The 15,249-nt window shown below is 38.5% G+C and overlaps 1 protein-coding gene across 17 annotated transcripts in view; it reads left to right on the top strand.

Moving 5' to 3' along the window:
• The window catches only part of MARK3 (microtubule affinity regulating kinase 3), a 65,931-nt gene that overhangs the window by 37,300 nt on the left and 13,382 nt on the right, over positions 1-15,249 (top strand). For 8 of the 17 annotated variants that reach the window (XM_086749149.1, XM_086749148.1, XM_086749155.1 and 5 more), the window contains 8 exons: positions 620-856; positions 957-1,076; positions 1,829-1,928; positions 2,191-2,303; positions 3,093-3,246; positions 4,931-5,148; positions 10,151-10,254; positions 14,959-15,123. In XM_086749149.1, the coding sequence (XP_086605275.1) occupies positions 620-856; positions 957-1,076; positions 1,829-1,928; positions 2,191-2,303; positions 3,093-3,246; positions 4,931-5,148; positions 10,151-10,254; positions 14,959-15,123 (1,211 nt within the window). The remainder of the gene's footprint in view (positions 1-619; positions 857-956; positions 1,077-1,828; positions 1,929-2,190; positions 2,304-3,092; positions 3,247-4,930; positions 5,149-10,150; positions 10,255-14,958; positions 15,124-15,249) is intronic. The other 9 variants (XM_086749156.1, XM_086749154.1, XM_086749158.1 and 6 more) reach the window with 2 other exon arrangements.

Here is a 15,249-nt window from a genome sequence, read left to right as displayed (position 1 = left end):
ATGCATAACAAGTTTTGGTCTTTAACAGGATGCATTACCAGTTGTGATGATGAAACCAAAGCATGGCTTCTTTGTAGCTTGGCGTGAGGTGGTATATCCCTCATTTAAACTGCGCCTTTTATATTAATAGTGTTGCCACATAACTTGTTCAATATTCAACTTATCATAGGTTTGTAACTTAAAAAACAAACACACACACACAACCCCCAGAACCCCCCAACAACAACAAAAGAATCCCACACTTTTTTTTGAAGCTTATATGTATTCCCAAACTTTTGCAAGAATGCCACATAAAGTATGGATAGTGAAACGATACTTGATTTTCATCTTAATAGATCAACAATGTAAGTTACAATAGCTTAGGATACATTTCCATGGAGAAAACAGATCTATGGTAATAACACATTTTTCAGGTAGCATAATAGCTCCTGTAGCCTGAAGCCATTTTACAGAGATTTTTCAAAACGGGGGGTATGTGAATGATAGACTAAAGTATACCTAAAGACCTTGCAGTGAAGGGAATGATTTTTGCATTTTAAGAATGAGTGAAAACAGACAATAGCATTTTAAATCAAGTATTTTTAAGTTAATCTTACCAACCTTTTTTTTTCTCTTCCAGGCTGAAAATCTATTGCTAGATGCAGATATGAACATTAAAATAGCTGATTTTGGTTTTAGTAATGAGTTTACAGTTGGAAATAAACTGGACACCTTTTGTGGCAGCCCGCCATATGCTGCTCCAGAACTCTTTCAAGGGAAAAAATACGATGGACCTGAAGTAGATGTTTGGAGTTTAGGTGTTATTCTTTATACCCTTGTGAGTGGATCTCTTCCTTTTGATGGACAGAACTTAAAGGTGCGTTTTTGTATAACATGTTGGGCATATTTACCAAATTTTTTAAGTGATTTCTTGCTTACAGCTTACTATCCTCTTCTGTTCTTCTTCTGTTACCAAGGAACTTAGAGAAAGAGTGCTAAGGGGAAAATACAGGATTCCTTTCTACATGTCCACAGACTGTGAAAACCTCCTCAAACGTTTCCTGGTGCTAAACCCAACAAAAAGAGGCACTCTAGAGGTAATGCCACATACAAGATGCATCCGGAAAGCTAGATGTATCTTGCAAACTGTAGTTTTGAGCTGCAACTTATTATTGTCATACTGCTCCTGAACAGTTTATTTGAGCGGGTTCTGGGGCAAAGTGGGGGGGAGTGTGGGGTAAAGCATATGTTTGTTGTTGTTTTGGGTTTTTTTAAGATTTTGCTTGCTGGGGTTATAAGACACCTGACTTCACAGTTACTTTCAAAATGGTTGTAAGACTACACTGCATGTGTTGTATAACTTTTCTGATGGTTACCTTTTGTATTCCTGCATGAATGGATGATCCACCAGGACGTTTTCCACATTTTAAAATGTGAACTGGACGTTTTGACTGCTAGTTTATCGTGCAGTTGCCTTTTGCCTGCATTTTGGTATCATAATGGAGGAGAAAGGCCAAAACAGTACTTGCTTCCATGGATTTTGTAGTCGAGCCTGGACCTGCCAGACTTGTCAGAGTAGTCACACTGCTCCTGGTCTGTGTTACGGGCTTTTAGCTTTCAGCTGTGTTCTAGAATACAACTGATTGGGAAGCAGCTTGGCTCGCTGTGCATAGCTGATTCTGATTCTCCTCACTGGAGCAAAACAAAACTGAGTAAGTGCTGAGGCCTGTTCTGGAAAACAAAAATGAGAAAAGGCCTTGGTGTTTGGTAGATGGAGGGAGAGGGAGAAATTCTTTCAACAGATAGTTTTCTTTGCTGCTAAGTGCTAACAAAACCCTTTCTTTTATAGCAAATCATGAAGGACAGGTGGATCAATGCAGGGCATGAGGAGGATGAACTTAAACCTTTTGTTGAACCAGAACTAGACATCTCGGACCAGAAAAGAATAGGTAATCAAGTATTTTTCAGAATATGATTCTGATTGATGAATGTGGGTGTTTTGTTTTTTTTTTTTTTTTACTCTACCACTCTGTATTTGTTTGCCATTTGGAAGAAGTAACTAATAATGATATTTCGTCAGGCTTATGTTCTCACACTTAATTGTTTTGTTTAATTCTTTAAATGTTCAGTTCCTTCTTTTGAACTTAAATACCCAGCCAGCCTAGATGTCAGAGTGTTTCTGTTCCTTATAGAGTATGTGTTTGTTTTTAGATATTATGGTAGGAATGGGATATTCTCAAGAAGAAATTCAAGAATCCCTTAGTAAAATGAAGTATGATGAAATCACAGCTACATACTTACTGCTAGGAAGGAAATCATCAGAGGTGAGTACCATTCTTACAATTGCAAAGAAAAAAGGAAGCAAAAAGTGTCCTTAGTAAAGTTAGAATTAAAAATTAAGTCCGTAACTATAGGCAGTGCATTCCTGCACAAAAGTCTGTTACACTTAAAATCACATTATTCTAATTGTCAGTGTCAACTGTCCAAATGATGCTGTGTTTGTTTTCACCCTGATCTGAGTCAGTAAACTCTTGCCTTTGGGCTCCCCAAAACTACCCTACTTGCTCAGCAGTTACTCCTCTAAATGACTTTGTATGCCAGTTACTGTCCTGTCTAGTCTAGGAGCTCAAGTGTGAATGTGCCAGCTGAAAGTATTTTAAGAGAACCAAGCAGCAGGACCAATCAACCTAAAAACGTTCTTGCCTTAGTAGATTACCTTTCCATATGATGCTGAGAGGGCTTAGCATCTGTAAGCTGCTCTTGGATTCTCTGCTGGAAGAGTTGGTGTGGTGACTTCTACTAAATGTATCCTCTCTTCCTGTTAAAATCTTAGAGAACTCTGAGGAGAAAGTACTGAAATGAAAGTAGAGATGAATTTCCTTTATCTGACTGTCCTTTGAGGAGCTGCAGATTCCGCTGAGCTTTCACCTAAGACAGTTGCATGAGAATCTAAGAGAAGTTAGGGCCTCTAAGCAGCTTCATTGCTGTCACAAAAGTTCCTGTGTACCAGAGCCATCTTCTTTCTGCCTCCCTGTTACTGCTTGCATAGTGTGGTGGATGTTTAATTTGTTTTATCCTAAGTCCTTGTTTTAATATTCTCATTTGTGTTGTAGTTGGATGCAAGTGATTCAAGCTCCAGCAGCAATCTTTCACTTGCCAAGGTTAGGCCAAGTAGTGATCTTAATAATAGCACTGGACAATCTCCTCATCACAAAGTTCAGAGAAGCATATCTTCTAGCCAGAAGCAGCGGCGGTACAGTGATCATGGTGAGCAATTCTCATTTTCAGTGTTGCAGAAAATAATGATTTGCAGTTCCGTCTGGTTTCTAAATTTCTCTCCATCCCCCAAAGGTAAGGAGGATGACAACAGTGTAGCTCACAGCATCATGGTTAAATAATTTATTGAATAACTAATTATTTTTTTAAAAATTGATTTTGTTATAAAGCTTTCAAAAACAGCTTCTAGAGGAAGCTTTTCTTATTCTACCTTGTGTTGTCCATTGCATTCCTGACCGTGCTGGGAAGGTCTTGTTACACAAATTGAAGAGAAGGTTGCAACCTCCATTTTCATGAAAAGCACAGCACTCCTCCCCCATGCTCTTGTATGTCTGTTCAGCTTTTGTTTTCTTTTGACACTAGTAGGTCAGCTTGTGTCTAAAACTTGAAGAAATGTCAGTTTGCCAATATTTCTTGTTTCCTGTTTCCTGAGGGTAGTGTCAGGAGTGTCCTGCAGGAATTAAATTTCTAAAGATCAGTGACTCAGACAAAGTTAAAACTCTTCAGCTTAATGAGTGTGCAGGATAGTAGCTGAGGGTTTTCTAAGTATCTTAAACATCTTCCTGCCCAGACATTAACTCACGGACGGAGTCTCTATTTAGGTGTACTTTTAAATTCCTCAAGTGCATTCAGAGGTTGCTTTCCCTGGGGAGTCTCCTGGGATGACAGTCACAGTGTTTTGTGACACTTTAAAATATATATTTTTAATATATACATTTATATGCATTTTTATATGTATGTGTGTGTATACATACACTTTTTGATTAATTGTTATTAAAACATCAACTACAAATTTGATGTATCTTCTTCTGAGGAGGTGTATTTGAGACGGCAAAAAACCCAATCCTGACCTCCCCACAGGCTTTTCCCAGTGTCCAAGAACCTATTCAAGAGGGAGCTTGGGACTGTTGAAGGGGCTGCCACACTCTCAGGTGTTCCTGGCACACCCAAGGAGGCTGGTGGCAAACAGCCACTGCTTCTGGGCTGTTCCGGGAGCACAGTCTGCCAGCTGTTAGTGCCACTGGTGGTCCGGGGTTGTGTCACCAGGTACCTGTCTCAGGAGCCCAATTGTATCAGAAAATAACTTAAACAGCATGTGGCAGCTTTGTGCTTGTGAAGGATCCTCAGATTTGAATGAGAGTCAGTTGCTTGTTAAATGTCCTTAAGATGACTCTAAAGATGATACACAGCCAAACGAGTGCCGGTAGTGGAACACCAGAAGACTCCATGAAATTTGTAATTCTTTCTTGGAAAGCAAGTTATATCTTTGTCTAATTAATTCAAATAATTTTCTGTTGTTATGACCTTCCTGTCCTTAGCAAGGTAAACAGAAGAGTTGCATGTCTTTGAATTGTGATACAAGGGAAAGCCTTACTAGAGTTGACTTGAAAATCAAACCCGTGAGATTTTATTGTAAAATGGGGGGGCCTTGCTTCAGGGTGTCGTGTCTGTGTGTTGTTATTTCCTGCCTCCCTTGCCCCCTCACTCTTAAAAATGTTTGTTTTTTTTTTTTTAAAAAAAAAAAGAAACATTTGGGAGGTGTTCTAGTTTTCACAATATTTTGCTGTCTTCTGAGACATGCATATTTCAGTCATTTGAATAATTACTTTTTTTGCAACTCTGATTCCCAGTTTAAGAAAAATCCTTTTTCTCTTCCTCTTGTTTGTTTTTTAAGCTGGACCATCTATCCCCTCAGTAGTGGCATATCCCAAAAGAAGCCAGACTAGTGCTACAGACAGTGACCTCAAAGAGGAAGGAATTCAGTCAAGAAAATCCAGCAGTAGTGCTGTTGCAGGAAGAGGAATTGCACCAGCCAGTCCAATGCTTGGAAATGCCAGCAATCCCAATAAGGCTGATATTCCTGAACGTAAGAAAAGTTCGGCTGTTCCTAGTGTAAGTAGAAAAGCTTATTTATCAAAACCATTGAATATTTTTGAGGAGTAAAAAAGCGTTAAGCCTGTGATTTATCAGTGGTGTTGGTTTTACTTTTCATTCATCAGGAGTTGATACCAGTATCTCATACTCTTGTCTTTCCCCATGACCCCTGGCGTTGGTCAGCTACTCAAGTTACCCGTTACTATTCCTGAAGTAGTTAGTAGATATTAGTAATTAGCACTAGCAGCTGTTAGTGAACAGACATCAATTTGGGTATTAAAAAAAAAAAAATTAAAAAAAAGAATTAGAAAACTGAACTCAAAGGCTGTGTCCAGAAATGTAGCTCTAAAAACTGTTCAAAGCTGTATTTCAACCTGTGTTTAAAACCAGTGTGCCTGGCTTTTGTCCTTGTGGGCTTCCCTCACCCACGCCTAAACTCCATCAACAACAAAAAAAAATTCTAAGGTGCATAACTAGTGAATTTACAGGGTTGAGCAGTAGGCATTGAGCCAAAAAACATCCTTCATCTGGTTTAACTTTAACTTGTATACTCTGTGGTGCCTCCCTCTGAGGCAAAGTTGGAAATCTGTTTTCATGGAATAGAATCATAGAATGGTTTGGGTTGGAAGGGACCTTCAAAGGCCATCCAGTCCAACCCCCCTGCACAGAGCAGGGACATCTCCAACCAGATCAGGTTGCTCAGAGCCTCGTTCAACCTGCCCTTGAACGTTTCCAGGGATGGGACATCTACCATTTCAAATAATACTCTTGAATCTTGTAACATTTAATTTCTAAAACTTTGGAATTTTGTATTTAAAAATTCCCTTCTTTTCAGAAGGAGTAATTTCCCAGTCCTTTATTCAGCTTGCAATGGAGTTACTTTTTTTTTCTTTTTTTTTTTTTTAAACTTATCCTGCAAAGCTGTTGTAGTTGGTCACATACTCAGCATCATTACTTCCAACAAATGTGAACAGAACTTCCTGAGCTCACACCTTCTTGACCATCTGAAGCAAAGGAAGTAAAATAAGATTGGTTTTACTTTATTGGCTCTGTATTGTCAGTTAGCTCAGTGGCTGATAGCGACTTGACTGGAGGATTTCAAAGAGACTCCTTGGAAAGACACATCTTCTACTGCAGCGACTGTTATTAATAAATGTGAACAAAAGCCCATGATTTTGGGAGACTCTTTTCTGATTTTTGCAGTCCCCTGCCCTTTCCCATCTTGGTTTTTGATCAGTCCAGAAACCATTCAGATTTTGTTTGTTCTTGCAAGACAGTTCTCAGCTACTGAGTCTCAAAATGGTAGGATAATCAAATCGGTTTTGTCTTGCATTGGACTTCACTCGGTGTTGTGTGGTGCCTCATTCAAGAGCTTTGCATCACAGTTACAACATATTTTATGTTTAGTATCTTTAGTATTTTGATCTGCTGTTTTACACCACTCCCAAATCCTGAGGATTTATTCCAGTAGTCTCATTTCACGTTTTCTGCTACTGTAGCTGAAATAAAACTTGAACTTGTAACCATAAGATACTTCTCTCTTCTGATTCGGTGTGCAGCTGATCCAACTGATCTTTTACAAGCAGTGATACAAATGGTGAACATGGAATCAAGACTTGTAATGTCACTCAATTAATTAGTGTTTAAAACTGTCTCTGTTTATAGCTCTTCATGTCAAACTGTATTTTTTCTACACACACCCCCTCCTGCCCCCAATACATCTAGAAGTAATAAATAAATAAATAAATGTATTGGAGTTACCATACTGTCCCGAAGTTGAAAAAAAGTTTGAAGTGGAAAGAGTTTGTGTTCTCATCAAGCACTTAAGTCCTAAAATCAGTAGTATGATGAGAAAGTCACTGAAGAGACAGAAAAATACTGTTTAAAAACAATTATTACTTTGACAGATACAGCAAAAGTAGTAGAACTGGTCTTCTCTGGAAACTCTTAGCCAGTTGTGTGCTGCTATTATTAAACGGCAAAGTTCACAAGCATGCACTTAAGGATAAGAGTTGTGCTTGTAGAGCAGACAGCTAAGTCTGAGGTTGGAGTAAGGGGCTCCAAGCTGTACTTCTAAAGTTGACAGAGCGTTTAAATTCTTGCAAACTAAATAGTTCTGCAAGCTGAACAAGTGCACATCAAAAATCTTCAGGTTCATTGGACAAATACCAAATCAGTAATGAAAACCTGCTACAGGAGTTGCATAGTTAGCATCAAGTAGTAATTCCTTGTTTTGATAAAACTCCTTGTTTATTACTCACAGCTTTGGATTTTTCCTCAGTGCTTGTAGTAAGGACTGTATCTGTACCACAGATTCATCCTTTGTGCTGTGATTGGACCTTGTGCATATGCTCAGAAGTCTCAGCTTGCTTTTGCAGTGTCAACACCTCCTGAAAAGAAAGCAGATGATGCCATGAGGATGAACTTGCGCAGCTAACCCTAACCCTAGGGGCTGTCACTCTATCTGGGAGCGTGGTGCTGCTGACACCAGTTTCAGGCTAACTGTGCTGTGCACCTGTGCAACTTAGTCATGTCCAGAGATTAATAGTCTGTATATGGGTTGAACAAAACACTCGTAGCTGAAGAACTTCTTGCTGAATTGTGAGAGGAGATCATACCCTAGAAAGTGTAAAGGCTTCAATACTAAGTCTGAGATTTGAAAGCTTGAAATGCTTTGAAAATCTCCTTTGGCAACCTCCAAAATCTGAACCAAACAGGAAAAAATATATACGGATCCTTCTGTCATGATATTCCCGAAAAAGAGCTGGGAAAGTACATCTTTAGAGTCCTCTGATTTCAGATATGAACACTAAAACCTGTTACACTCCCTGAAAACACAGAGTCGTTAAAGTTTGATCCAGCACAGAGATTGCTGTCTTGACTTTCTAGATGTGCATCACCACAGTATGTGGTGTCTTCCCAAGGGAGACAAATATTTAATATTCTAAGGGAGCAGGTGGAAAGAAGGAAGCCACCCATTATTGTGCATATTTCCCACCACAAAAATACTGTTGGATATTCTAGATGCTTCATTTTCTAATATGTTCAAGAATGCAGAACAAAATGATTTGCTAATATTAATGTTTAATAGTTCAATGTACCATTGGTTTGCAAGGGCTCCATCAAGTGTCTTGCAAAGCGTGGCTTCGTGATCATATAAACAAAACTTCACCTTAGGTGTACAGCTGCCATTACTACCAGGTTTAGTAAAGAGAGAGGAGTTTGCACAATGGCAAATATCCAGAGGAAAGTAGAAGAATCAGTGTATTTTGTAAATAGACAGATCTTAAGAAGAGAAATGTGTAAGGAGTACAAGGAAAGGGTCAGGGAGAGTTCTGCTGATGCTTGGCACGTGCCTATCCCTAAGGAATATCCAGTGAAGAGTACTTGAGAACCCTTGAGACAACTACATACATCTTATGATTAATAGTTCTGCTAATCTAAAATACTCTTCATACTCTTTGTACCTTTTAACACCAGGAGATTTCACAGTTCACTTTCTCATTTTTATTTGTACATTCACATAAAGATACGTAACAGGTCAGCAGTCTTTTAAACAGACAAGATGGCTTTGTTGTTAAATCTGCAGCTCGGGGATTGCCCTGCTTGAGACTCCCTATATAACCAATATGATGCCTTGAGGCATTGGAGGAGGTTTTGCTGCTTATTGAGAATATTCCACTTTAACAATTTTATTTCAGATTTGGAAGCAAAAAAAGGTTTGGCTACTCTCCTTTTGTGCTTGAACTAGTCTTTCCTTTTTTTTTAATCCTTCTTCCCATGATTCTCTACTGTGACCATTTATGTGAAACCTTTTCTTAATGCTGTTTTTAAAATCCGCTGAATTTCCCTTGTCTATCATAGCAGTAATTCTTCAAAGAACTCCAAAAGGTTAGTTGAGCATGAAGTCCCCTGCCTGATTCGTAGTGGCCATCCTTACTCAACACATGCTTCTCCAGGTGCTGACCAGTCGTTCCCTCAGCTGGCCTCCTCCAAGACTTTCCCCAGCAGTGATGTTTAAAGTTAATAGCCTATCTTGCTTCCTGCTTTGCCCTGTGATCCTTTTCTTTAAAGAACATTTTTTAGAGGTGTTTTTTCCACTTTCCAACCATATGCAGTTTCCTGTGTTACGTTTTTGGGGTGGGGAGAAAAAAATACAAGGCTTGCTGGCTTTCACGTCCTCTACAACCTGGGGGTGCATGTTTACCTGGACCACCATGCTTTTCCCGCAGTAATTGCATCTAACTTTTCATAATTCTGTTATCTGTGAATTACCTAGCTTCTCAGTCGTTCCTGGAAAATTGACCGCCAACTTGGGCATATCTCCACCCTCTTTCTCTGTAAAGACAGAGGCAAAGTAATTCTATTTCTTTTCTCCCCTCTAAAATAAGGTCTGTAGTTTAAGTTCCCCTGATTCTCTTGTCCTCAGTGTATTATGCTTGTATTTAAATTTATATTTTTAAATGTATTATTAAAATTCTCTGCAATTTCTCTTTAATTTGACTTATTCTTCCCTGTTTTTGAAACATGTCTAGTGTTTGATAGTATTTTAATATTTTAAAGTCCATGTTTACCTTCCCACTGAATTTTACCATTTGTTTCTTAAGTTTTTGCTTTTCCTGTCTTGTTTAAGGGTATGATTTTAACTTAAAGGAAAATTCTACAGTCTACAAGTGGTAAAGTATTTAAAAAATAGGCTATAAAGACATAAACTATCCAGATGTGGGTGAATGCTATACGTACTGAGAATTTGTAATTCAGAACATTGGTAATAGAAAATTTTAGGCAATATTAATTTTGAGCAATCAACATGAAATACACAACTTGTTAGAATTATTTTTTTCTGATTGCATTATTCCTTGAAAATACTGGAAGGTGTTCGTATATTAACTTACTTAATTTTTGTATGTTTTATAACTGTGTAGAACTAGCATGAAGTAAAACACCTTCAACGATATGTAGACTTAACCCCAGAAAAGCCTTTTGTGGGAAATAACAAGCCTATGTTTTTTAATTGTAGAATAATACTGCCCCCGGAGCAATGACACGGCGCAACACATATGTTTGTAGTGAGAGAACGACTGCTGATAGGCATTCAGTGATACAAAATGGCAAGGAGAACAGGTATATGAAATGTCTTCCTATGGTGTATGTCCCTTGTCTTCACATTTCCAAAAAATTGTAATGCCTAATTTAAAAACAGTAGTATCCTAGTGTAATTCTTGATGAAAGGTGAGTACAGATCTTTGGTTATGGAGCATCTGTAAGTATGTTGGGTTTTTTTTCCTATGCTTAATTCATACAGTACTTATACTTAGAATGTAAAAGGAAGATCCTAATTTCTGGTTAAATACGTGTTATATTTGCATAGCCTTCATCTTAAACCAGTTGTTAACTCCTGTGGCCAAACAACATATGCTTGCAGAAGAGGCTTGTTTAGTGTCAAACTACAAAGTCCATCTCTCTTGGGCTGTTCTCTTTTTACATTTCACTCTAAACTGTACTTCAGGATTATCTGGAATACTGTTTTTTCTACAAAGTCTCAGGGAGAAAGTCATTTTTTTTTCTGAGCAAAGATGAAACAGTGATAGGCCATTGTCTTGGACTAATAGTCTTCCCTACTGATATCCTTGTGCTCTTCCCAGTATTTACAGAACTCATCTTGAGAAGCACTGATATCTCCATATTCTGAGTGAAAACAGTCAGAGAAATAACAGGTTTTCTCTTACTTTCCTGAATGAAAGCCTGACTGGAGCATGCAATGGAATTGGAGTTAACCAGTTCATATGTTAGCACCATAGCCACATCTAGGGCCATCCTTCCCTGTGTAGCAAAGGCTGAGGAGAGCTGTAGAAAACAAATATAATGGATAATGTTGACATTAGGGATAGGATATACCTATATAATCTAGGTATATTCTTCACAGTTGTGAAGAATACCACCAAATTTCCTGTCTGAGGTGTTTTAAGTTCTGACCAACTGTTCTTCACAGAATTTTACTGGTCTCAAAAGCTGGTAGCAGTTGAGTAGTTGACTGTTGCCAGGAGAGCACCCAGCTAGCCAGTACTTGATAAAAATGCTTAAGTTTGGAGGAATGTATACCTCTCTCCTACTCTTCCCAGTTTTCTCCACCCCTTCCTAATTTTATTATATATTTTAAAGAATGGGAAGAAGGTACTTTTCTTCTAGCTCGTGTTGAAGTTGGTGAAAGATCTGCCATTTTTCACACAGAATTTTCCCCCTTCCTTTTAGCAGTTTATAAGAAAGACTGGCGAAGTTGTGGTGTTGAATGGAAAGTCTGTCTGTCCCTTGTTTGACCCCTGGAGCCTAGGGATAAAGAACATGTTTTTGACCCTGTGTCTTCCTCCTAACTTTCTGCAAACTGAAAGTGGTTAAGGAAAAAGTTGAGTATAAGTTTGAAGAGTGCCAAAAGTCTTGCTGGCCAGCTAGGCCTGCACTCAACTGTCTTGTGAAGTACAGCGCAGCTATTTGATATTGTCTCTTAGTGTGTCTGTCTCAGCCTTCGTTGGTTAATGGTCCTCGTTAATGTTACCAAGTTTATTTAGACGAAAGCTCACCATCCTTTCTATGATCTGATATGTTAATAGCTTTTTTCCTTTCAAACTCTCTGAAAAATGAATCTTTCTGTCCAAAATAGTTTTTTATCAGATTTGATGACTTGATTTCTTGGTGTAATAACACTTTTGTTCCTCTTTAACTAATATCTTTGCAATAACTTGTCTGCTATTTCTTTATGATGTTTTTTAAAGTTATTAGATATTGTTTATTAGGAATGCTTGAGATTCGGCTGTCCCATTTATTTAGGAGTAACTTTATACTCCTAAGGAGCAGTCGTCGTCGTCCCCGTGCCCCCCCCCCCCCCCCCCGTGCCCCCCTCCCCCTGCTTTTTGGTTTCTTAGCACACTACTGTCTTTCTGATTTGTCATATGTGGGCATTAAGCTCAAAGTTAACATTGAGTAGTACTTGACAGCTATGTTAATTCTGGTTTATATCCATAATTGATTATCCTTATGTAATTTACCTTTTATTGTATCCAAACATCATTTGCATATCCTGCAAACTTTAGCTCTATTGGGGTAATTTGAAATGTCTGCATATTTATATTTTCACTGTTAGAAAAAAAAAATCTCTTATTGTGTGTTTTTTATTACTTTCGTTACTCTTTATAGAGAGGGTTGAAAAGATACTGAAGAATGCATTGCTAGTTGTTTTACAATTGGAGACTTCTCATTGTCTGAAACGCTTCAGCACTAAACTGCACATTTATTTTGGCACAGTTTCAGAATTAGTGTGATTTGGCACAGAATTCAGAATTTATCTGAATGTATTTTGTTGCTGTAACTGGGCAAAGGCTTGACTGGTCACATGAAATGCAGGGACCTTAAATGCAGGCTAAATAAAAATGGCTATTGATGGGACTGACTCTTCAGAATGAATTCTGCTTGCCTTCGGGTATTTCTGTAATATCTCTGATATTACTGTGCTCTCAACTTGGCAGAAAGTAACTTTAGAAACTTGTAGTGGTTTTTCTGTGAAGCAAGATCTGAAGTAGAACCTAGGCTTTATATAAATCCAAGGTTTTGTTTAAAATGTTTTCTGTGTTTTTGAAGTGTCTATTGGTGGCAGATGTTAAAGGCAGGAATAATCACTATAAATTACTTGTTACAGATGGGACTTTTGATTTTTCCATAGCCAGTCGTACTGACTGTCACCCAGTGCAAACTTTGGAGACTTGCCTTAAAAGGCAAGATGTGCACGTTTAAAGTCTCTATTCCTTCTGTAGAGAAAGTGTTAAAATGTTGCTTGTTCTGTTTTTATCTTGCACATTGAATTCTGAGAAGGCACTATTTCTGAAAGTATGGACACTTTGAAGAATCGATAGCTGGTTGATGTTGGAGAAAGTAGTCTTGAAGACCTCGTGCCAGACTGGTAGAAGCAGAGGATTTTTAAGTCTCGCATCCCTACTTTAACACATTGTGTGGCTGACACAGGCACTGTGCTGGAGATTACTCTGTTGGCTTTCCTCCAAAGCTTGAGCATTAAATAAGGCACTTGAGGATTCATAAAACACTTTTCATAATGATAGGCAATTGCTTTAAATCATTTGTAGTATAAATGATTTACAGCAGCCTCAGATTTTTAATAAGCCTTGGCACTAACTGGTGAATGTTAGCTTGCTGTTTCTGCGTTGCCAGGCTAGTAATCCAGGGAAGCTTACTTCTAGCAGAGCTTCAGAGGAAGAGATACAAATGCTTTAATATGTGCTCTGGTACCTTATTGACACCTTTAGCTATCACATCTTTGGAAGTAGTGACTAAATAAAAATTGAGTCTAATGTGTTGTAAAACTTTTATCTTTTGCAACAAATTGAGAGGAAAGGAGCTAGAAGTGCTTAAGAGACTAGTGACCAGTTATTTAGGGATTACTTGAGTTAGAGGTATTGCTTTTGAGATGAATGTTCATTTCCCTACAATTTCTTAATAACCTGGGATAATGTAAAACCTGGGCTGAGTTACAGGCTTTGTTGTAGTAGTGGTTGTAGTTGGCATTCTGCTGGATTCAGCATCATAAGGAGAATGCATGACTGATTAAGTTTTTTAGATTCTGAGAAGTTCACAACAAAACAAAAAGAAGTAGATTTTGCTCACAGTTTCAGCCAGCAGTTCTGATTTCTGAGCTGTGAGGTGTTTTCTACTAGTGCTTTGGGAGCTGGACTAGCATTCTTCTCCAAAGTCTGGCATACCAAAATGAGGTAACAGGAGTTGAATTTCAGTATGGGTAACAATGAAGTAACTTGGAAGTGAACATGCAGTGTCATGAAAATGCTACTGATAATAACTTGACTTATTAACCTTGACCAATATTTCTGAATTACAGTTGCCCTACTTTTAAAGCAAACTTAAGATGTAGTCTGAAAGGCCCAGTACGTCTTGTGGCCTCTCATTTTTCTCCCATCCTTATCATTGCTAGATAACGTGGAGGCTACAAAGAGTGTTTTGGCCCAAAGAAAGAACAAGATTTCATGCTCCTATTCTAACATATTATACAGCTGGCAGCTTACTGGCCATTCTGCTAAGATAGCACTGTAGACCAAAGCCTGAATGGTAATTTGGAGGATTTAAAGTTTGTGGCCAAGCAATATGAGATGCTCTTCAACAGTTCTATCTCTTCCTTCAGAGAACACCAAGCACATTATTGATTTCCTCCTACATGTACAGGTTGATTGATAGTAACCGTTTTGTTTGGGCCTCTCTGAACTTGTTAAAGATCATGATACTGTTGGTTTTGAGTGTGCCTGTGAAGTCCCTCAGTTGTAGATCAAGATTTGACAGCTTGCCCAACTTACATCGATTTCTTCTAACATGGATGCATTCTGAAAACAAAGCATTTTACTGCAGTAATGGAGCTATCATCAGCCTTCTGGAAAGTGCAGTTGGTGGTTTTTAATGTGTTTTTTAATATTAAGACTAATACGAGTTACATCAGTGCTTTATACTGGTGCTTTGGCACAAACACCGGGTTATTCAGGTTCTGTGCGTCAAGGAGGGTATCAGCGGAAATTGGTGCTAATGGTAAGAGAATGATCACTCCGTAGATATCAAGTGCTACAGTAAGGGTGCCTATTAAGGGGAGCATAGGGTAGTTACTGCTGTTTACATAGAAGAGAGCTGTTAAGACTTTGTGTTCTTTGATAAATCAGTTAATAGAAGGAAAAGTTTGTTGTTTTTTTTTTCCTATGCAGTAGTTTGTTGTTGGTCCATCATGCTCTTCTTTCTGCCTCTGCCTGAACCCAAACCCCCTCACAGCCTGACAGAAATGTTCGCTTACGCAGCTAGCCCTGCTTCAGTTTGTACTACATCCTTCTCCAGTGTTCGGCTGCGACATCAGAAGTCGATGTCCATGTCAGCCTCTGTGCACACGAAGATGATGTTGCCTCCAATAGACAGTGGCGCAGATAACTTCAGGCCTATGTAAGAACCTGAAATCGTTGTGAAACTAACTTATACCCACTGCTTCTTAACTTTGTGCTGTGGAATTTTAGTCCTAGATTGTTCTAGTATATATTGCCCACAAGATGTGTGTTTCCTCATTTATTC

The sequence above is a fragment of the Chlamydotis macqueenii genome, chromosome 5, assembly GCF_036417535.1.
Source record: "Chlamydotis macqueenii isolate bChlMac1 chromosome 5, bChlMac1.mat, whole genome shotgun sequence".
Lineage (NCBI taxonomy): Eukaryota > Metazoa > Chordata > Aves > Otidiformes > Otididae > Chlamydotis > Chlamydotis macqueenii.
The sequence above is the reverse complement of the archived record's forward strand: the minus strand, read 5'-3'. Positions and strand labels throughout refer to the sequence as shown.